The 22,500-nt window shown below is 38.9% G+C and overlaps 1 protein-coding gene, 1 long non-coding RNA gene and 1 pseudogene across 2 annotated transcripts in view; 1 reads left to right on the top strand and 2 right to left on the bottom strand.

Moving 5' to 3' along the window:
* Positions 1-12,853, bottom strand: part of LOC129411269 (class I histocompatibility antigen, F10 alpha chain) — a 13,203-nt gene extending 350 nt beyond the window's left edge. Inside the window, 11 exon segments of the mRNA XM_055161665.1 lie at positions 1-1,843; positions 3,594-3,639; positions 3,829-3,846; positions 3,931-4,026; positions 7,989-8,288; positions 8,556-8,682; positions 8,684-8,758; positions 8,760-8,817; positions 9,166-9,175; positions 9,287-9,559; positions 12,642-12,853. The exon segment at positions 1-1,843 is cut by the window's left edge and continues 350 nt beyond it. Of these exon segments, the coding sequence (XP_055017640.1) occupies positions 1,840-1,843; positions 3,594-3,639; positions 3,829-3,846; positions 3,931-4,026; positions 7,989-8,288; positions 8,556-8,682; positions 8,684-8,758; positions 8,760-8,817; positions 9,166-9,175; positions 9,287-9,559; positions 12,642-12,699 (1,065 nt within the window). The 5' untranslated portion in view covers positions 12,700-12,853 and the 3' untranslated portion in view covers positions 1-1,839.
* The window catches only part of LOC110166397 (dematin-like), a 51,123-nt pseudogene that overhangs the window by 21,632 nt on the left and 6,991 nt on the right, over positions 1-22,500 (top strand).
* On the bottom strand, positions 17,005-19,980 carry LOC129411270 (uncharacterized). The gene is made up of 4 exons (XR_008633230.1): positions 19,826-19,980; positions 19,724-19,741; positions 19,489-19,534; positions 17,005-17,725 (listed from the first exon to the last, which is right to left on the bottom strand). It is a non-coding gene; the product is annotated as an uncharacterized LOC129411270 (long non-coding RNA).

Below are 22,500 nucleotides of genomic sequence, written 5' to 3'. Positions count from 1 at the left end.
TGGATTTAAAGAGCAAATTTTCAGGAAATACGTGTGTCATTTGTTCATTTGTTTTTTTCAAAATAAAACCAAAAATAAGAAACTATTTTCTTCATTATTTGTTTCCAAAACCAAGATAAAAAAAAACGAATCACGGCTGTTTCCCGTTTACGTGACTAAACCAGGACTTAAACCAGGACTTGAACCAGGACTTGAACCAGGACTGAGTGTTGGGACGGACCCGGAGGTGCATCTACACAGACTGTTAGGTGATCAGGACTGAGACCGGAACCAGACTAGGACTGAGACTAGGACTGAGACCAGGACCAGACTAGGACTGAGACCGGGAAAGGGACAAGACCAAAATTGAGACCGGGACCAGATAGGGACTGAGACCGAGAATGACTTTAGTCCTGGTTCAGTCCTGGTTCAGTCCTGGTTCAGTCCAGGTTCAGTCCTGGTTTAATCCTGGTTTAGTCCTGGTTTAGTCCTGGTTCAGTCCTGGTTTACATGGATTGAGGAAGAACTTTGGACCACTACAAACTGTTTACAATGAACTAGTTCTGTTTTTCATGTTTTTAAGACTCAAAATCAGGTCCAGCGCCTTTAACTGTGACATTTAATATATTTGTGCAACTTGTTTTATGTTCTTCATGATCTTCCACAGTCGGTGTTTAAGCTGCTCTGGGACAAAGTGGAAGAAATTAATCCGTGTGTCATTCGTTCATTCGTTTTTCAAAATAAAACCAAAAATAGAAAAATGAAAAAACAACGATTTTCTTCATTATTTGTCTCCAAAACCAAAATGAAAAAAGGATTTTGTGTTTAAACTAATGATGAAAAAACAGATAACAGCTGTTTCCCGTTTCCGTGACTTAAACTGTGATGCCGGACTGAACCAGGACTAAAACAGGACTAAATCAGGTCCGTGACCAGACCAGAACCAGACCGGGACTGAATCCAGGACCAGGACCAGGACTGAGACTGGTACTGAGACCAGGGACTGAGACCAGGAGTGAGACCAGGAGTGAGACCAGGAGTGAGACCGGGACCAAGACCAAGACCACTGAGACCGGAACCAGACCGGGATTGAGACCAGGACCAGACCAAAACTGAGACCGGGAGTGAGACTGGGACTGAGACCAGGACTGAGACCAGAACCAGACCGGGCCCAGACCGGGATTGAGATCGGGGCAAGACCGGGATTGAGATCGGGGCCAGACCAGGACTGAAAACTGTTCAGTCCTGGTTCAGTCCGTATGCGGTGCAAAAGTCCGTTATCCATTTTTTCCATTTTTCATTTAAACACAAAATCGAAAACTGAAAAACTGAATCATTATCTGTTTTTTTCTCATTTTAGTTTTGGAGACAAATAATGAAGAAAATAGTTGTTTTTTTCGTTTTCTTATTTTTGGTTTTATATTGAAAAAAGAATAAACGAACGACACACGGGTTGAAATTTGCTGCGATCTTTCCAAATCTCTTCCACATTTCACATCAGCCCCAAAGCAAAAGAGCAGAGATCATGAAGAACCTGATGCCCCGCCCTGTCCCCAGGTTTAACTTTAACATGAATGAGGCCTTTAAACAACCGCTCCAGGAAAAGTCCAAGGAAAGAAACGTGTCCTCTGCATTTGACCCATCCTTCAGTGTCTCTGGGTTAAACCTGTCAGGATCCTGGTGTGGAGAACACAAACACATTCTAGATCTGAGCCAAGAGCAGTGCTAACCACTCTGCCACACAATAATGTCTCATTTATAAGATTTAACAAGGAGAAAGTTTGGATTTCATATGAAAGCGAGAAAACCCATGAAGCGTCAGGACGGAGCGCTGATTTGTCCGATTTGTCCGAGTGAATGTCACCTGTGAACAAACACAAGAGTCAGAAGCAGAAATACAGGTCACTAGGGATGCAACGATATTCGATATAATATTGAATTGTTCGATACTGGTCTCAAAATGTCGATACGTGTTCCCACTGTCATTGTCATTTATAGGGATTTATAGCTGAAATATTCTAACAGAGGAGGGTTTTATGTTTCAGTTACTTTTTATTTTACGTTGATAGACGTAAGGGAAGTTGTCTTGGACCCCTTATTTATAATATTTTTATTAATGAAATTTCTCATGTTTTAAATACGGCCAATTTAATAACATATGCCGATGATGTCACACTCTACGTATCTGCAAAAACATGTGATCATTTAAATATCATTCTTCAGCATGAACTAGATGTGATTCATAATTGGGCTAATGAAAATAAGTTAAAAATCAATGTTCTAAAAACAAAACGTATGGTTCTGGGGTCTAAAAGTGCTTTAAAATCTGTGTACAATCTTAATCTCTCCATGCAAGGTGCTGACATCGAGCAGGTGAAAGAGGCCAAATTATTGGGAGTTAAAATTGACTCCACTTTATCATGGGCTGCTCATATTAAAAACATTGTTGCTAAAATGACTTCTGTCATCTCAAATATAAGACGCTGTGTATATTTTTTTACCTTTTTCAAACATTAAGATCGTTATTCAGTCTCTGGTCCTTTCACATTTAGACTACTGCTCGGTAATCTGGTCAAGTGCCTCAAAAAAGGATCTTGTCAAACTTCAACTAATCCAGAACAGGGTGGCTCCTCTGGCTCTGCGTTGCCCTTTTAGGACCAGCGTGAGCGTCGTGCACGAGAGGTTATCCTGGTTTACTGTTCAGGACAGACTACCTGTAGCCTTATTTTTTTTTTAAAAAATGTATGTATTTTACAAAGACCCTTGAGCCTGTTTGCACAACTACTGCCCTTTAGTGGTCGGCAGGTTTTATCACAAGACAAGCTTCACATGGACATTTTATACTTCCACTGCCCAGGACTAATGCTCTGAAAAGAACTGTTCTGTACAGAGCGATATTGCTTTGGAATACGCTCCCCAAACCTTAACTGTTCACAAGCATGAACCAAGTTTTAAGAAAATGTTAAAGAAATATATTGGAAATTGTATATAATTATATCTAGTCATTAGTCACGCATTGTAATTATTGGATATATTATAATTGTAGTAGTGTTGTGTAGTGCAGTATACTCTGGAACAGGACTGTATGAACTTATGTGTGACACTTTATTATTATAATGGAACATTTTAATTGTAAATGTATGCAACTTGGACCCCAGGAAGAATAGTCTTTACCTGAGTAATGGGGATCCAATAAATAAATAAATAAATAAATCAGACCCACGAATGACAAAGATATTCACTGTGTAATATACTTTAATCCAATTTTTTTTGGCCCCTATGCTCCTGTATCTGATCTTTTAATGACAGTCTGAACCACACAGATCCGATTTTTTTTCAAATGTGACCCAGGACACTTGGATATGTGCTCCTAAAACTGATACATATCTGATCTTTTGACATGCGACTTCAGTCTGAACGGTCAAAGTGCATTCATCCACCTACACGTTATCAACAAGACACAAACGTCACTATTCTGCGCTGAAGTAGGCGGCTGTCGTGCGGTAACAAGCACCTGACGTCACATGGACCTCACTTTGAGCAAGACACTTCTGTAGACTTAAAGGAGCAGGTTTGGAGCAGATGATAAACACAGAGTAAAGTGTTAGACTCACCGTGGCTGAGGGTTCAACTCCTGCAGCACCTCCTTCTCACTCGGAGCTACAACACAAAAGTACAGCTCATTACACACAATCAAACACTGCTTCTGCTTCTAGTTTTACTCTGTGAACTCCAGAGAAAGAAGAAAAATCTATTCTGGAAATCAACTAAACACCATTTCTAACTTCTAGTCGTCACAGTCCTGTAATAGTCGCAGTATTAGGAGCAGTAAATGAAAGTGTTACTTACGAGGCGAGGGCTGTTTGTCTGAAACAGAAACAAAAAAAAACTGTTAGTTTAATGTTTGAAGTTTGTCCAAAATGAGAAGCACATGACTCGATGTTGTGTTACCTCTAAATCTCCAGTACAAGACGAAGGCGACCACAGCGAGGACAACAGCAGCGAGAACAACAGACGCAACAGAGATGAGAACTGTGTGACTCTTCTCTGTGACAGACAGAGGACAACACCACAACACGTCAGTCATGATAAAACACACACACACACAACACGTCAGTCATGATAAAACACACACACACACAACACGTCAGTCATGAAAAAACACACACACACAACACGTCAGTCATGATAAAACAACACACACACACACACGTCAGTCAGTCATGATAAAACACACACACACACAACACGTCAGTCATGATAAACACACACACACACAACACGTCAGTCATGATAAAACACACACACACACAACACGTCAGTCATGATAAAACACACACACACACACAACACGTCAGTCATGATAAAACACACACACACACAACACACACGTCAGTCATGATAAACACACACAACACACAACACGTCAGTCATGATAAAACACACACACACACACACACACACACGTCAGTCATCATGATAAAACACACACACAACACGTCAGTCATGATAAAACACACACACACACAACACGTCATGATAAAACACACACACACAACACGTCAGTCATGATAAAACACACACACACACACAACACGTCAGTCATGATAAACACACACACACACAACACGTCAGTCATGATAAAAACACACACACACACAACACGTCAGTCATGATAAAACACACACACACACAACACGTCAGTCATGATAAAACACACACACACACACACACACACATCAGTCATGATAAAACACACACACACACACACACACGTCAGTCATGATAAAACACACACACACACACACACAACACGTCAGTCATGATAAAACACACACACACACACACGTCAGTCATGATAAAACACACACACACACACACACACAACACTCAGTCATGATAAACACACACACACACAACACGTCAGTCATGATAAACACACACACACACACAACACGTCAGTCATGATAAAACACACACACACACAACAACGTCAGTCATGATAAAACACACACACACACACAACACGTCAGTCATGATAAAACACACACACACAACACGTCAGTCATGATAAAACACACACACACACACAACACGTCAGTCATGATAAACACACACACACACACACACGTCAGTCATGATAAAACACACACACACACACACAACACGTCAGTCATGATAAAACACACACACACACACACACACATCAGTCATGATAAAACACACACACACACAACACGTCAGTCATGATAAAACACACACACACACACACACACACAACACGTCAGTCATGATAAAACACACACACACACACAACACGTCAGTCATGATAAACACACACACACACACACAACACGTCAGTCATGATAAACACACACACACACACACACAGTCATGATAAAACACACACACACAACACGTCAGTCATGATAAAACACACACACACACACACACACAGTCAGTCATGATAAAACACACACACACACACAACACGTCAGTCATGATAAAACACACACACACACAACACGTCAGTCATGATAAAACACACACACACACACACACGTCAGTCATGATAAAACACACACACACACACACACAGTCATGATAAACACACACACACACACAACACGTCAGTCATGATAAAACACACACACACAACACGTCAGTCATGATAAAACACACACACACAACACGTCAGTCATGATAAAACACACACACACAACACGTCAGTCATGATAAAACACACACACACACACACGTCGTCAGTCATGATAAAACACACACACACACAACACGTCAGTCATGATAAAACACACACACACACACAACACAGTCAGTCATGATAAAACACACACACACACAACACGTCAGTCATGATAAAACACACACACACACACACACACAACACGTCAGTCATGATAAAACACACACACACACAACACGTCAGTCATGATAAAACACACACACACACAACACGTCAGTCATGATAAAACACACACACACACACAACACATCAGTCATGATAAAACACAACACACACACACGTCAGTCATGATAAACACACACACACAACACACACGTCAGTCATGATAAAACACACACACACACACACGTCAGTCATGATAAAACACACACACACACACACAACACGTCAGTCATGATAAACACACACACACAAACTTTTCGAGTTATTAATATCTAAAGGTTTAAACTGTTTAAATGTATTTGTTTATATCACTTCAGTTGTACCAATAAACATTTGGACGAAGAAACCAAATTTGAAAGAATATTATAGATTTAAAGTCTTAAAATGTCATTCGGTGAAATGGGTCACTATTTGCACAAATTATAAATATTGACAAAATCATAAACTTTTCTTTGTGGCATAATTTTAAAAGCCTCGGCATCAACATTTGAAATTATTTTCAAATTAACACACAAAGAACAACTTTTAATGTATTAAATAAAGTCTATTTTATCAATGTCAATGTGTTAAAAGGCCAATTTGAACAATAATCTGAGATCTTTCCTCATGTATCACCTGATGACATCACTGTGTGGACCCTGCAGGACTCTCAAGTGGAAACAAGATTCAGATTTGTCTCTTAGTTTTTGCTGGTGACACTTTTGTCACGAGAAATACAAAAGCCACAGTTTTGGACGACATTTGGTGCAACGTTCAAAATGTGTTTAAAACTGTTATAATTTCAAAAATAAATCTGATATTGGTGTGAACAGTCGACACTGATGCTTGTGTTTCTCTTTGATGGAGAAAGTATAAACCAGTTTAGAATGAAAATGTATGAAAAATGTGTCATTTATTAAACATTTAACTCAAAAATATCTGCATTTCTTTTATAATTTTATTTGTATTATTTACTATTCAAATAAAACTATAGATGTTACTATATTAGAGTCATAATTTTCATTTGAAAATGTAAAATAATCACATAAATAAAGGAAATTAGGTTTGGTACATTCATGAGTAATAATTCAAAATGCAAATGGACAATAAATATATTAAATGTACAAATATTTGTGAGATTTGGTTGATTTTTTTATCAAGTTAGTTTCAAACAAAAGGACTTTTTTTTTATATTTCAGTTGAACCGTTATTCAGTAAAATTGTGATATTATAATGAAATGTATTTTTAAAAGTCTGTTTTGACATAAAAAAAATAAAAAAATTTAAGTAAGAACTTAAATTTAAAGAGGTAAAGTGCTAACATGCTTAAGTTTTATCCAGTTTTAAAGTGTTTTACTCTTTTTATGAAAAAAATTCAAATTAAAAAGTTGGGCAAATTGTTTAAAAAATTCTCCAAAACTTTAAGAAAAAAACCAAACAAAAAAAGGCCTACTGTTTATTTGTAGATCTCACGATGTTTTTCATCCATTTTCAAAACTATAATTTATTTTAAATCTAATTAAATTTTAACAATATGTCTGTTGCACTGAATGACATTTTGAAGACGTCTTTGGCTTTAAATACATTTTCAAGAGGCAAAAAAGATAAAATATACACTTAAATAAACCCGAAAAATCTACACATTTTTGCATGTCATTATATTTTAATTTTTTTTGAGCATTTGAAAAATTGCAAAACGTCACTGACCAATTTCTGTCATTATCTGGTTTATCCAGTTTTCTAAAATCGTCCTGGAATAACTGAGTTAAATGGTCGATATCAAGAACATCGACTGCAGCGTAACAGGGCTGCAGAGTTTGACTAAATACAGGTCACAATATAATGGTAAAAACTAAAAAAATATAACTTTAATTCATCTTTTACTCTAAATGGTAAATCTGGATATAAAGTGTTTTCATCTGTTTTTATCTTGTCTTTAATTGTTTTGAAAATGATAAATTTGCTCTGGTAAAATGCAAGATTAAAACAGCATCAAAATTTCCTTTTTTATGTCATGGATGATCTAAAACCTGTTCAGACATGTTTTTGATGAGGGAACAACGTTATAACATGAGAGAAAGATTTAAAAAAAAGCTGCTCTCACCGTTGGTCAGGATCTTGTTCCGGTCCAGTCTGGTCACATAGTCGTCTTTGACCCCGGACAGCTGGAACACACAGTTGAACTTGTCCCAGTCCTCAGGGGGGACAGAGGACAGGTCCAGGGACACACTGGTCTGGAAGGTCCCGTCTCCGTTGGGCAGGATCTCTCCAGGGTCCACGTCCTCCGTCACCTCCACTCCGTCTTTGGTCCAGAACAGCATGGCTCTGTCGGGGTAGAAGCGTGTGGCGTGGCACGTGACTGGGGCTGAAGAGGACTTCTGCAGCAGGGACACCAGGGGGAGCTCTACACAGCAGCACAACAGTTACACAACCACTCACACATTTACACACAATATACAACAAATATGTAGAAAACTAACGTCCATGAACAGTTTGGACAATTCATTAGAAGACATCAGATACAACAAACACATTTAAGATTTGACAGAAAATCAAACAAATACTTTCCATCCTCCTGTAGAGTTTTTATTGTTTTATTCCCTCCAGAGTGAATTACAGGAGACACAAAATAAAGATCTGTTACAGTGTTTTAAAACTACTCGTCTGTTACCTGTCCTCTTCAGAGCGCTCTCTCCGTTGCGCACATGTTTCTTCAGATACTCAGCACAGATGTGAATGATGTAGTTTTTCCTTCTGGCACCGACTCCTTCCCTCTCCCATCTCTGTTTGGTGACCAAAGGCCTGTTGTTTTGCAGCCACATAAGTTTCAGTCTCAAAATCAAATGAAATAAAATCTTCTCCATCAAAAGCGATCCTGATCATATCCTTTGATCTCATTAGTCTCATCGTCCCAGTCACAGCCGTACATCCAACTGATAAAGATGTTGATCTGAAACAGAAACAAAACAGTTTAAAAGATTCAAACTTCTTCAGGGACATTTATGTTTCTATTTCATTTTTATAAATCATCAGTTGTATTTTGAAGTGAAATATTTCCATTTTACAGCTTCAGTTGGTCTGTGTGTGTCTTTTCTCGACTGTTTCATTGTTGTTTGTGTTAAATCTACAACTGTGTGAAGCTCTGGGAGGAAACTGGTGTTGTGATTTTTGGCTCTGTACAAAAAGTGATAAAACAGAATCTGGAAAACAAGTGAACGTAACACAGTCCCTGATCCCTGACCAACAAAACTCCACTGCTGCAAACACACACAAAGATTTACATCAAAACTACTTTTTTCTACTTTCATTACAAGGACAAAGAAACTGTCCATAAATATTTCACACTAAATGTGTTTCATTCATAAAAAGATGTTAAATGATCATCTGAAAAGTTCAGATCACACAAACCTCCGGTCACGTTGAGGCGTCGTTTCTCAATTTCTATTTGGGCTTTTCCCTCCTGCTCATTCCCCAAATTGATCTGAGTGCTCCTCTCCCAGTACTGAGGATCCTCCTCTGTGATTTTGTTCATCCACTCCTGTTTGGGGACATATTTCTTTGTGAAACTGTCGTAGTGAGTGATCTGGAGGTCGTCCACATATCCAACCTCAATGAACTCTGGGAAGTTTGGGACTTGAGATGAAGAAGTGCCAAAATATTTCAAAGTGTGAACCGCTGTGAAAACAAAACAACCATTTCAGAACTCAGTGTAAATGACAGTTAAGATTCTTAGTGAATATTATTAATCACATTAATTTCAATGAACTCTGCAAAGTTTTGAGATGAATTTACAAAACAGTTGAGTTTCCAATAATATAGAAGAGCCACCCTCTGATTTTCTGCCTTTTACTCCAAAAACAAACTGGACGATCCGTTACAAAAAGGGCTGTGCGATTAATCGAACCGATATTCAGTCATTTCTAATCCTCAATGATCAGACTGTGTGTTTTTAATGGAGATTTTTGGTGTTAAATGGAACTGATTAAAAGTCTGTATTGTTTATATTTATTCAACTTAAGATTAAAGATGTTTGTATTTGTTTTAAAGAGACAAAATACAACTGAATCTGATCAATATGAAACATATATTCATGGAAACACTAAGTAGTATTGATCATAATTTGTTTTATTGCTGAGTTTAGATTAAAATAAAATAAAACACTACAACCTTAAAGCAACCTTTAATATTACACTATTGTCTGATCTTTGTTCTAATGTTGTTTCCTCGTCACAAACAGACCTGGACTTGTGTTTTGTTTCATTCACACAAGTTTAACACACAAACCTGCACATTTAGTGACTCTATGCACCTTCACTAGAATCACTGTGATGATTTCAGCCTTTGACCATCTCTACTGAACAAAAGTTAAACATGTAGATGAAAACTACCACTTCATGACATCACAAGGTAGAACAGAGCATTTTGAGCTTTTAGAAGTAGACAGATTAATAATAAATGATTACTCAAACATGTGTGGATGAAACAAAACTAAAATTCCAGGTGTTTTTGAGGAGGCAACAACATTTGAACATTAAGATGGCTTCCAAAATATTAAATTTTTCTTTATTTTAAATCAACGCTGGCAACACAAAATACATTGTTCAACAATGTCAAAGGTGCAACTAAGTTCATACTTTATTTTTCACAATAATAAACTAAATAAATAATAATAAAATATGATTAATACAAAATGCAGTGCAAGAGGCAGAGCTGCTCGATTATGGAAAAAATCATTATCACGATTATTTTGGTCAATATTGAAATCACGAAATTCACGATTGCATTCATTTACGTGTGCCATCTCATTGCGTGCTGCCGTGTTCACTGCTCGCTCCTGCGCTTCGCTGCGCGCTTCTGCGCGCACCTGGGCGCATGCGCAGACCGCACCTGCCTGTTCGCTGCTGTGAGTCTTTTTGTGTTTGACCTGGTGGGACCGTCATCTTTTGAAGTTAGTTTTCATTTTTTTTTAGTTTAGTGATGTCGGTACCGGCTCCTACGGCCCTGTACACCCTGCCACATCCTTTTGTTCTGTTTGGTGCTACCAGGTCCACCTTTCTGTTGTACTTTGTTTTTCTTCTTTTAAATACTTCTGTTTTGATCCACCCGGGTCGTAACAAGCATTTCTCTCTCAAAAACAACACTTTGTTATTGATAATTTAAGCAAAACTTTCAAATTGAAAATAAATACAGGAAATATGAACCTTAGAGCAGTTTTGTGATGCATAAAACATAAAATCGAATGAAAAAATATAAACTTTGAACATGAAAAAAGGCAGAAAAACATAAATGTATAAAAAATAAACTATATATCCAGCTGTTCTACAACCTCTATATTTAAAAAAATAATAAATAAATATACTTATTTACATAAAAAATATCCCAAAATAAACTTTGTTAAGTTAAATTGTTTCAAATTGATGATATGAGTTTGAGATCGTTTGACACAAAAATCAAAATCCTGATGAAAATTCAATGAACTGCACAGTCTTAGAAAGAGTCTTTCACATCTGCATAAAATGATTCATTACAACAGTTTGTTTAGATTTAATATGACACAAGACTCTTAAATTACAAAAATCCATTAAGATAAATTTGGAACAAAGGGTTTTATATTTGAGAATTTACATTTATGAATAAACTGTTGCTCTGGTAATAAACAAGAATTATAGAAAAGTTCCTTTTTGTTGTCTTGTAAAATGACTCCATATTTTACCTTCTTCTTGGTGACATTTGGTTAAATCTGTGTCATTTTCCACCATCCACATTTGGAACAAGTCCCAAATCGTTCTAAATAATATCGTTCACAATAAAAGAACAAATGTTCAACAGTTTCTATTTCACTGGTACAAAATGTGAACTTATTGGTCTCCAAATTAAAACAACTCTTCAAAAAATCATTGCAGGGATAAATATTATTTAACATTTAAAGTGAGTTTCTTTGACTTTAGGAGAAACTGGAAATAAGAGGTAATTTGTTCTTTTTAATATTAACTGGAAAGTTTTTAAGTGCACTAATTATTTTTAATGGGAGAAGATACAATTTGGTAGTAATAATGTTTCTTAATATTTGATCTGAACATTTTTTGTCGTTAAATTCATCTATGGTGTGTAAAGAGAATCTTGGTATAATCTCTGTGTCTTTTATTTTCATGTTTTTTATTATTTATTGGTATTCTTGCTCTTATTTGATTTGACTTAAGTCGAGCTTTATTTTATACTTCTTTTGGATATGTTTTATTTGTTTTGTGCAGCACTTTGGAAACTGTTTTGTTTATGAAATATTTTATATAAATAACGTGGATTGGATAATTCTGTCACAGCTCAACATGTCATTAACTAGACTGAACAATTCCAATGGGACATGGAGGCCAAAACATTTCCCTGCGTAACGAGCCCATGAACTAGTCCAACTAAAGAGTGAACAAGAACAACATTAACAGCTCATTATCCTTTACATGACCAACTTTATCTGAATTTAAATGGAATAAACCAATATATTACATTTTCTGTTCAATTTAAACTGTTGTTATTCTGCGTCTCAAATTGGGAAGTGAAAGTATTTTTATTTTAACTGCGCAATCACGACTGCACAAAACCCAGACTGAACACACAAAAACCCTGTAGAATCTCATTAAAGCTGAACACTAAACTGAACACGGACGCAGTAAACACTATGATAACTCTATTTGTGCTTTTCTAAATCCACGTTTCTTGCTTCTTCTTGGACAAGTGAACGCACAAAAACAGCTTTACTCACTGGCTGTGGCTCCGTGTAGCAGTGTCCCCAGGAGCAGGAGCAGCGCACACGAGTTCATCTTGAAAACATGAAAGTATAAAAAGATCTTATTGTCTCATCTTATCTTCTTATCTTCTGGGACACTCTCTCTCTCTCTGTCTCTGTCTCTGTCTGTGTCTCTGTCTCTGTCTGTGTCTGTGTCTCTGTCTGTGTCTGTGTCTGTGTCTGTGTCTGTGGACTCGATTCTCACTCGTTTCTCCCTCGCGGTTTTAAACCAATCAGAAAATAGCAACGAGAGGCAGCGTCATGTGTTACTAGGTAGAAGAGACTGGAAAAGGTTGTAGAGAAAGTGAAAGTAAAAAGCAGAGGTCGTACAGGAGGCAAAAATTCCCCTGTAATGTCACTTCAAAATAATATTACTCAAGTAGAAGTGCAAAGTAGTGGGCTGAAAAATCACTCAAGTAAGAATAAAAATATATTTGGGTAAAGCACTACTCAAGTAAAAGTAACTTAAAGAGTAACTGTCTGGACGTAACATCTGATTTATAATTTAAAGTGAATGTTCAAATCATTTCATATTGTCACATGAAGCTTTTGTCACTTCAGACTCACTCACAGTGGGAAGAGGAAGCACAACTTTTACTCGAGTAAGAATACTGTTACTCCAGTTAAAATATTACTCAAGTATGCTGCTAGAAAAGTACAATTTCTTTTACAAAACTGACTCAAGTAAATGTAATTCATGTTTGGATAAAGTCCTTGCACACGTTATGAAAGTCAGACTTCTGCTGTTGTGAGTCAAACAGTGAAATGTGACGTTATTTTCTTCAACTTTAATGATCTTAAAGTCGATTTTCTTCCACCTTTTCTCTTTCAAACGCTCCTCTTACTGGTCCCGTCGCTAAATGACCTCCTCAGACGAATCTTTTCACGGTTCAGGACTTGATCTGGACTGTTTTACCTCACGGAGAACTCTTTGGCTGGTTCAGTCTTGGTCTAGTTCTGGTCTAGTCCTGGTCTAGTGCTGTTCGAGTCCTAGTCATGGTTCTGTCCTGGTCTAGTCCTGGTTTGGTCCCGGTTCAGGCCTGGTTTTGTCCTGATCTAATCTCGGTCTAATCCTGGTTCAGGTTTGGTCTGGTCCTTGTCTGGTTCTGGTCTAGTAATGGTTCAGTCCAGGTCCAGTACTGTTGTAGTCTTGGTTCGGTCCTTCTTCAGCCCTGTTTTAGTCCTGATCTAGTTCTGTTCTAGTCCTGGTTTAGTCCTGGTCTAGTCCTGGTTTAGTTCTGGCATAGTCTTGGTCTAGTCCTGGTCTAGTCCTGGTTTACTTCTGGTCTGGTCCTGGCGTAGTCCTTGTTTGGTCCTGTTTCAACCCCGGTTTAGTCCTGATCTACTCGTGGTCTAATGCTGGTTATGGCCTGGTCTAGTCTTTGTCTAGTTCTGGTCTAGTCTTGGTCTAGTTCTGGTCCAGTCCTGGTTTAATTCTGGTCTAGTCTGTCTTTAGTCCTGATCTAGTTCTGGTTTAGTCTTGGTCTAGTCCTGATCTAATCCTGGTCTAGTCCTGGTCTCGTTCTGGTTTAGTCCTGGTTTAATTCTGGTCTAGTTCTGGTCTAATCCTGGTCTAGTTCCGGTTTAGTCCTGGTTTAATTCTGGTCTAGTTCTGGTCTAATCCTAATCTAGTTCTGGTCTAGTCTTGCTCTAGTCCTAGTCTAGTCCTGGTCTAGTCCCGATCTAGATCTGGTCTAGTCCTGGTCTAGTCCAGCTCTAGTCCTGTTTTAATCCGGCTCTAGTCCTAATCGAGTCCTGGTCTAATCTGGCTCTAGTCCGGCTCTAGTCCTGCTCTAATCCTGGTCTAGTTCTGGTTTAGTCCTGGTCTAGTCCTGCTCTAGTCCTGGTCTAATCCTGGTCTAGTCCTGGTCTAGTCCTGGCCTAATCTGGCTCTAGTCCTGGTCTAGTCCTGGTCTAGTCCTGGTCTAATACTGCTCTAGTCCTGGTCTAGTCCTGGTATAGTTCTGATCTAGTCCTGGTCTAGTCCTGGTCTAGTCTGGTCTAGTCTGGTCTAGTCCTGGTCTAGTCCTGGTCTAGTTCTGGTTTAGTCCTGGTCTAGTCCTGCTCTAGTCCTGGTCTAATCCTGGTCTAGTCCTGGTCTAGTCCGGCTCTAGTCCTGGTCTAGTCCTGGTCTAGTTCTGGTCTAGTCCTGGTCTAGTCCTGGTCTAGTCCTGGTCTAGTCCTGGTCTAGTCCTGGTCTAGTCTGGTCTAGTCTGGTCTAGTCTGGTCTAGTTCTGGTCTAGTCCTGGTCTAATCCTGTCTAGTCTGGTCTAGTCCTGGTCTAGTCTGGTCTAGTCCTGGTCTAGTCTGGTCTAGTTCTGGTCTAGTCCTGGTCTAGTTCTGGTCTAGTCCTGGTCTAGTTCTGGTCTAGTCCTGGTCTAGTTCTGGTCTAGTCCTGGTCTAGTCCTGGTCTAGTTCTGGTCTAGTCCTGGTCTAGTTCTGGTCTAGTCCTGGTCTAGTTCTGGTCTAGTCTCCTGGTCTAGTCCTGGTCTAGTCCTGGTCTAGTCTCTGGTCTAGTCTGGTCTAGTCCTGGTCTAGTTCTGGTCTAGTCCTGGTCTAGTCCTGGTCTAGTCCTGGTCTAGTTCTGGTCTAGTCCTGGTCTAGTCCTGGTCTAGTTCTGGTCTAGTCCTGGTCTAGTCCTGGTCTAGTCCTGGTCGTGTGGATAAATCTTTACATCATAAAGTGACATCTGGACTCGATGGCTCTGCTGACTCAGGTCATTTTCACGTGATACGAGTCGTTGTGTCCAGCGTTAATCACAGATGTTTGGAGACGATCTTTTTCACCCAAACACATTTTATTGAAAAGCAAAAATGCACAGATGAGTTCAAACAGCGTCTACAGTTAATAAGTAAATGAACCTTCACAAAAGTTTAAACAAATCACACAAAAATAAACCACAATAAAATAAAACCCACAAACTGATCACAACGATTTTGAAATAAATTAAATAAGAAAATCACAACTTTTTCACAACGGAGAAAAACAGCATTGACGACTGGTGACGCATGGATGTCTATGGTGGAATGTTAAGCGGTTACCGTGGTGACACAACGCACACATCAGCAAACACTGTCGAGAAAGATTTTAAACGGTGTGAAAACTCAAGAAAAAAAACAAAACAAAATGGATTTAAAGAGCAAATTTTCAGGAAATACGTGTGTCATTTGTTCATTCGTTTTTTCAAAATAAAACCAAAAATAAGAAAATGAATAAAACAACTATTTTCTTCATTATTTGTTTCCAAAACCAAGATAAAAAAAAACGAATCACGGCTGTTTCCCGTTTACGTGACTAAACCAGGACTTAAACCAGGACTTGAACCAGGACTGAGTGTTGGGACGGACCCGGAGGTGCATCTACACAGACTGTTAGGTGATCAGGACTGAGACCGGAACCAGACTAGGACTGAGACCGGGAAAGGGACAAGACCAAAATTGAGACCGGGACCAGATCGGGACTGAGACCGAGAATGACTTTAGTCCTGGTTCAGTCCTGGTTCAGTCCTGGTTTAGTCCTGGTTTAGTCCTGGTTTAGTCCTGGTTTACATGGATTGAGGAAGAACTTTGGACCACTACAAACTGTTTACAATGAACTAGTTCTGTTTTTCATGTTTTTAAGACTCAAAATCAGGTCCAGCGCCTTTAACTGTGACATTTAATATATTTGTGCAACTTGTTTTATGTTCTTCATGATCTTCCACAGTCGGTGTTTAAGCTGCTCTGGGACAAAGTGGAAGAAATTAATCCGTGTGTGTCATTCGTTCATTCGTTTTTCAAAATAAAACCAAAAATAGAAAAATGAAAAAACAACGATTTTCTTCATTATTTGTCTCCAAAACCAAAATGAAAAAAGGATTTTGTGTTTAAACTAATGATGGAAAAAACAGATAACAGCTGTTTCCCGTTTCCGTGACTTAAACTGTGATGCCGGACTGAACCAGGACTAAAACAGGACTAAATCAGGTCCGTGACCAGACCAGAACCAGACCGGGACTGAATCCAGGACCAGGACCAGGACTGGGACCAGGACTGAGACCAGATCAGGACCAGACTGTGATTTGAGACCGGGACTGAGTGTGGGACCAGGACCAGGACTAAGACCAGAACCAGACCAGGACCAGACCAGGACTGAGACCGGAACCAGACCAGGACTGAGACCAGGACCAGACTAGGACTGAGACCGGAACCAGACCAGGACTGAGACCGGGACCAGATTGGAACCAGACCGGGATTCAGACCGGGATTCAGTCCGGAACCAGACCGGGACTGAGACCGGAACCAGACCAGAACCAGACCAGGACTGAGACCGAAACCAGACCTGGACCAGACCAGGACTGAGACCGAAACCAGACCTGGACCAGACCAGGACTGAGACCGGAACCAGACCAGGACAGAGACCTGGACTGGGACCAGACCAGAACTGAAAACTGTTCAGTCCTGGTTCAGTCCGTATGCGGTGCAAAAGTCCGTTGTCCATTTTTTCCATTTTTCATTTAAACACAAAATCGAAAACTGAAAAACTGAATCATTATCTGTTTTTTTCTCATTTTAGTTTTGGAGAAAAATAATGAAGAAAATAGTTGTTTTTTTTGGTTTTCTTATTTTGGTTTTATACCGAAAAACAAACAAACGAACGACACACGGGTTGAAATTTGCTGCGATCTTTCCAAATCTCTTCCACATTTCACATCAGCCCCAAAGCAAAAGAGCAGAGATCATGAAGAACCTGATGCCCCGCCCTGTCCCCAGGTTTAACTTTAACATGAATGAGGCCTTTAAACAACCGCTCCAGGAAAAGTCCAAGGAAAGAAACGTGTCCTCTGCATTTGACCCATCCTTCAGTGTCTCTGGGTTAAACCTGTCAGGATCCTGGTGTGGAGAACACAAAACACATTCTAGATCTGAGCCAAGAGCAGTGCTAACCACTCTGCCACACAATAATGTCTCATTTATAAGATTTAACAAGGAGAAAAATTTGGATTTCATATGAAAGCGAGAAAACCCATGAAGCGTCAGGACGGAGCGCTGATTTGTCCGATTTGTCCGAGTGAATGTCACCTGTGAACAAACACAAGAGTCAGAAGCAGAAATACAGGTCACTAGGGATGCAACGATATTCGATATAATATTGAATTGTTCGATACTGGTCTCTCTGGTCTTTCGATACACGTGTCGCTCCATGCCCCCTGTCATTTATAGGGATTTATAGCTGAAATATTCTAACAGAGGAGGGTTTTATGTTTCAGTCACTTTTTATTTTACGTTGATAGACGTAAGGGAAGTTGTCTTGGACCCCTTATTTATAATATTTTTATTAATGAAATTTCTCATGTTTTAAATACGGCCAATTTAATAACATATGCCGATGATGTCACACTCTACGTATCTGCAAAAACATGTGATCATTTAAATATCATTCTTCAGCATGAACTAGATGTGATTCATAATTGGGCTAATGAAAATAAGTTAAAAATCAATGTTCTAAAAACAAAACGTATGGTTCTGGGGTCTAAAAGTGCTTTAAAAATCTGTGTATAATCTTAATCTCTCCATGCAAGGTGCTGACATCGAGCAGGTGAAAGAGGCCAAATTATTGGGAGTTAAAATTGACTCCACTTTATCATGGGCTGCTCATATTAAAAACATTGTTGCTAAAAATGACTTCTGTCATCTCAAATATAAGACGCTGTGTATATTTTTTTACCTTTTTCAAACATTAAGATCGTTATTCAGTCTCTGGTCCTTTCACATTTAGACTACTGCTCGGTAATCTGGTCAAGTGCCTCAAATAAGGATCTTGTCAAACTTCAACTAATCCAGAACAGGGTGGCTCCTCTGGCTCTGCGTTGCCCTTTTAGGACCAGCGTGAGCGTCGTGCACGAGAGGTTATCCTGGTTTACTGTTCAGGACAGACTTACCTGTAGCCTTATTTTGTTTTTTAAAAATGTATGTATTTTACAAAGACCCTTGAGCCTGTTTGCACAACTACTGCCCTTTAGTGGTCGGCAGGTTTTATCACAAGACAAGCTTCACATGGACATTTTATACTTCCACTGCCCAGGACTAATGCTCTGAAAAGAACTGTTCTGTACAGAGCGATATTGCTTTGGAATACGCTCCCCCAAACCTTAACTGTTCACAAGCATGAACCAAGTTTTAAGAAAATGTTAAAGAAATATATTGGAAATTGTATATAATTATATCTAGTCATTAGTCACGCATTGTAATTATTGGATATATTATAATTGTAGTAGTGTTGTGTAGTGCAGTATACTCTGGAACAGGACTGTATGAACTTATGTGTGAACTTTATTATTATAATGGAACATTTTATTGTAAATTATGCCAACTTGGACCCCAGGAAGAATAGTCTTTACCTGAGTAAAGACTAATGGGGATCCAATAAATAAATAAATAAATAAATAGACCCACGAATGACAAAGATATTCACTTTTAAATACTTTAAATCCAATTTTTTGGCCCCTCTGTGACCTGTATCTGATCTTTTAATGACAGTCTGAACCACACAGATCCGATTTTTTTTCAAATGTGACCCAGGACACTTGGACATGTGCTCCTAAAACTGATACATATCTGATCTTTTGACATGCGACTTCAGTCTGAACGGCCAAAGTGCATTCATCCACCTACACGTTATCAACAAGACACAAATGTCACTATTCTGCACTGAAGTAGGCAGCTGTTGTGCGGTAACAAGCACCTAACGTCACATGGACGTCACTTTGAGCAAGACACTTCTGTAGACTTAAAGGAGCAGGTTTGGAGCAGATGATAAACACAGAGTAAAGTGTTAGACTCACCGTGGCTGAGGGTTCAACTCCTGCAGCACCTCCTTCTCACTCGGAGCTACAACACAAAAGTACAGCTCATTACACACAATCAAACACTGCTTCTGCTTCTAGTTTTACTCTGTGAACTCCAGAGAAAGAAGAAAAATCTAATCTGGAAATCAACTAAACACCATTTCTAACTTCTAGTCGTCACAGTCCTGTAATAGTCGCAGTATTAGGAGCAGTAAATGAAAGTGTTACTTACGAGGCGAGGGCTGTTTGTCTGAAACAGAAACAAAAAAAAACTGTTAGTTTAATGTTTGAAGTTTGTCCAAAATGAGAAGCACATGACTCGATGTTGTGTTACCTCTAAATCTCCAGTACAAGACGAAGGCCACCACAGCGAGGACAACAGCAGCGAGAACAACAGACGCAACAGAGATGAGAACTGTGTGACTCTTCTCTGTGACAGACAGAGGACAACACCACAACACGTCAGTCATGATAAAACACACACACACACAACACGTCAGTCATGATAAAACACACACACACAACACGTCAGTCATGATAAAACACACACACACACACAACACGTCAGTCATGATAAAACACACACACACACAACACGTCAGATAAACACACACACACACACAACACGTCAGTCATGATAAAACACACACACACAAACACACACACACACACAACACAACACGTCAGTCATGATAAAACACACACACACACACAACACGTCAGTCATGATAAAACACACACACACAACACGTCAGTCATGATAAAACACACACACACACACAAACGTCAGTCATGATAAACACACACACACACACACACACGTCAGTCATGATAAAACACACACACAACACGTCAGTCATGATAAAACACACACACACACAACACGTCAGTCATGATAAAACACACACACACAACACGTCAGTCATGATAAAACACACACACACACAACACGTCAGTCATGATAAAACACACACACACACAACACGTCAGTCATGATAAACACACACACACACACACACGTCAGTCATGATAAACACACACACACACACAACACGTCAGTCATGATAAAACACACACACACACACACACACAGTCAACACGTCAGTCATGATAAAACACACACACACACACACACAACACGTCAGTCATGATAAAAACACACACACACACAACACGTCAGTCATGATAAACACACACACACACACACACAACACGTCAGTCATGATAAAACACACACACACACACACAGTCATGATAAAACACACACACACACAACACGTCAGTCATGATAAAACACACACACACACAACACGTCAGTCATGATAAAACACACACACACACAGTCAGTCATGATAAACACACACACACACAACACAGTCAGTCATGATAAAACACACACACACACAACACGTCAGTCATGATAAAACACACACACACACACACACGTCAGTCATGATAAAACACACACACACACACACACGTCAGTCATGATAAAACACACACACACACACAACACATCAGTCATGATAAAACACACACACACACACACACGTCAGTCATGATAAAACACACACACACACACACAACACGTCAGTCATGATAAAACACACACACACACACACAACACGTCAGTCAATGATAAAACACACACACACACAAACACGTCAGTCATGATAAAACACACACACACAACACGTCAGTCATGATAAAACACACACACACACAACACGTCAGTCATGATAAAAACACACACACACACAACACGTCAGTCATGATAAAAACACACACACACACACACGTCAGTCATGATAAAACACACACACACACAACACGTCAGTCATGATAAAACACACACACACACACACACGTCAGTCATAAACACACACACACACACACGTCAGTCATGATAAAACACACACACACACAACACGTCAGTCATGATAAAACACACACACACACACACGTCAGTCATGATAAAACACACACACACACACACGTCAGTCATGATAAAACACACACACACACACCAACACGTCAGTCATGATAAAACACACACACACACACACAACACGTCAGTCATGATAAAACACACACACACACACACACGTCAGTCATGATAAAACACACACACACACACATCAGATAAAACACACACACACACACAACACGTCAGTCATGATAAAACACACACACAAACACACATACACACACACACACAACACGTCATCATGATAAAACACACACACACACACACAGTCAGTCATGATAAAACACACACACACACAACACGTCAGTCATGATAAAACAACACACACACAACACGTCAGTCATGATAAAACACACACACACACACACAGTCATGATAAAACACACACACACACACACGTCAGTCATGATAAAACACACACACACACATAAACTTTTCGAGTTATTAATATGTAAAGGTTTAAACTGTTTTAAATGTATTTGTTTATATATCTTCAGTTGTACAAATAAACATTTGGATGAAGAAAAAACAAATTTGAAAGAATTTATAGATTTAAAGTCTTAAAATGTCATTCAGGTGAAATGGGTCACTATTTGCACAAATTATAAAATATTGACAAAATCATAAACTTTTCTTTGTGGCATAATTTTAAAAGCCTCGGCATCAACATTTGAAATTATTTTCAAAATGAACACAAAGAACAACTTTTAATGTATTAAATAAAGTCTATTTTATCAATGTCAATGTGTTAAAAGGCCAATTTGAACAATAATCTGAGATCTTTCCTCATGTAATCACCTGATGACATCACTGTGTGGACCCTGCAGGACTCTCAAGTGGAAACAAGATTCAGATTTGTCTCTTAGTTTTTGCTGGTGACACTTTTGTCACGAGAAATACAAAAGCCACAGTTTTGGACGACATTTGGTGCAACGTTCAAAATGTGTTTAAAACTGTTATAATTTCAAAAATAAAATCTGATATTGGTGTGAACAGTCGACACTGATGCTTGTGTTTCTCTT

Source organism: Boleophthalmus pectinirostris, unplaced genomic scaffold (genome assembly GCF_026225935.1).
Source record: "Boleophthalmus pectinirostris isolate CB_2022bp ecotype Guang Dong unplaced genomic scaffold, ASM2622593v1 HiC_scaffold_4, whole genome shotgun sequence".
Lineage (NCBI taxonomy): Eukaryota > Metazoa > Chordata > Actinopteri > Gobiiformes > Gobiidae > Boleophthalmus > Boleophthalmus pectinirostris.
The sequence above is the reverse complement of the archived record's forward strand: the minus strand, read 5'-3'. Positions and strand labels throughout refer to the sequence as shown.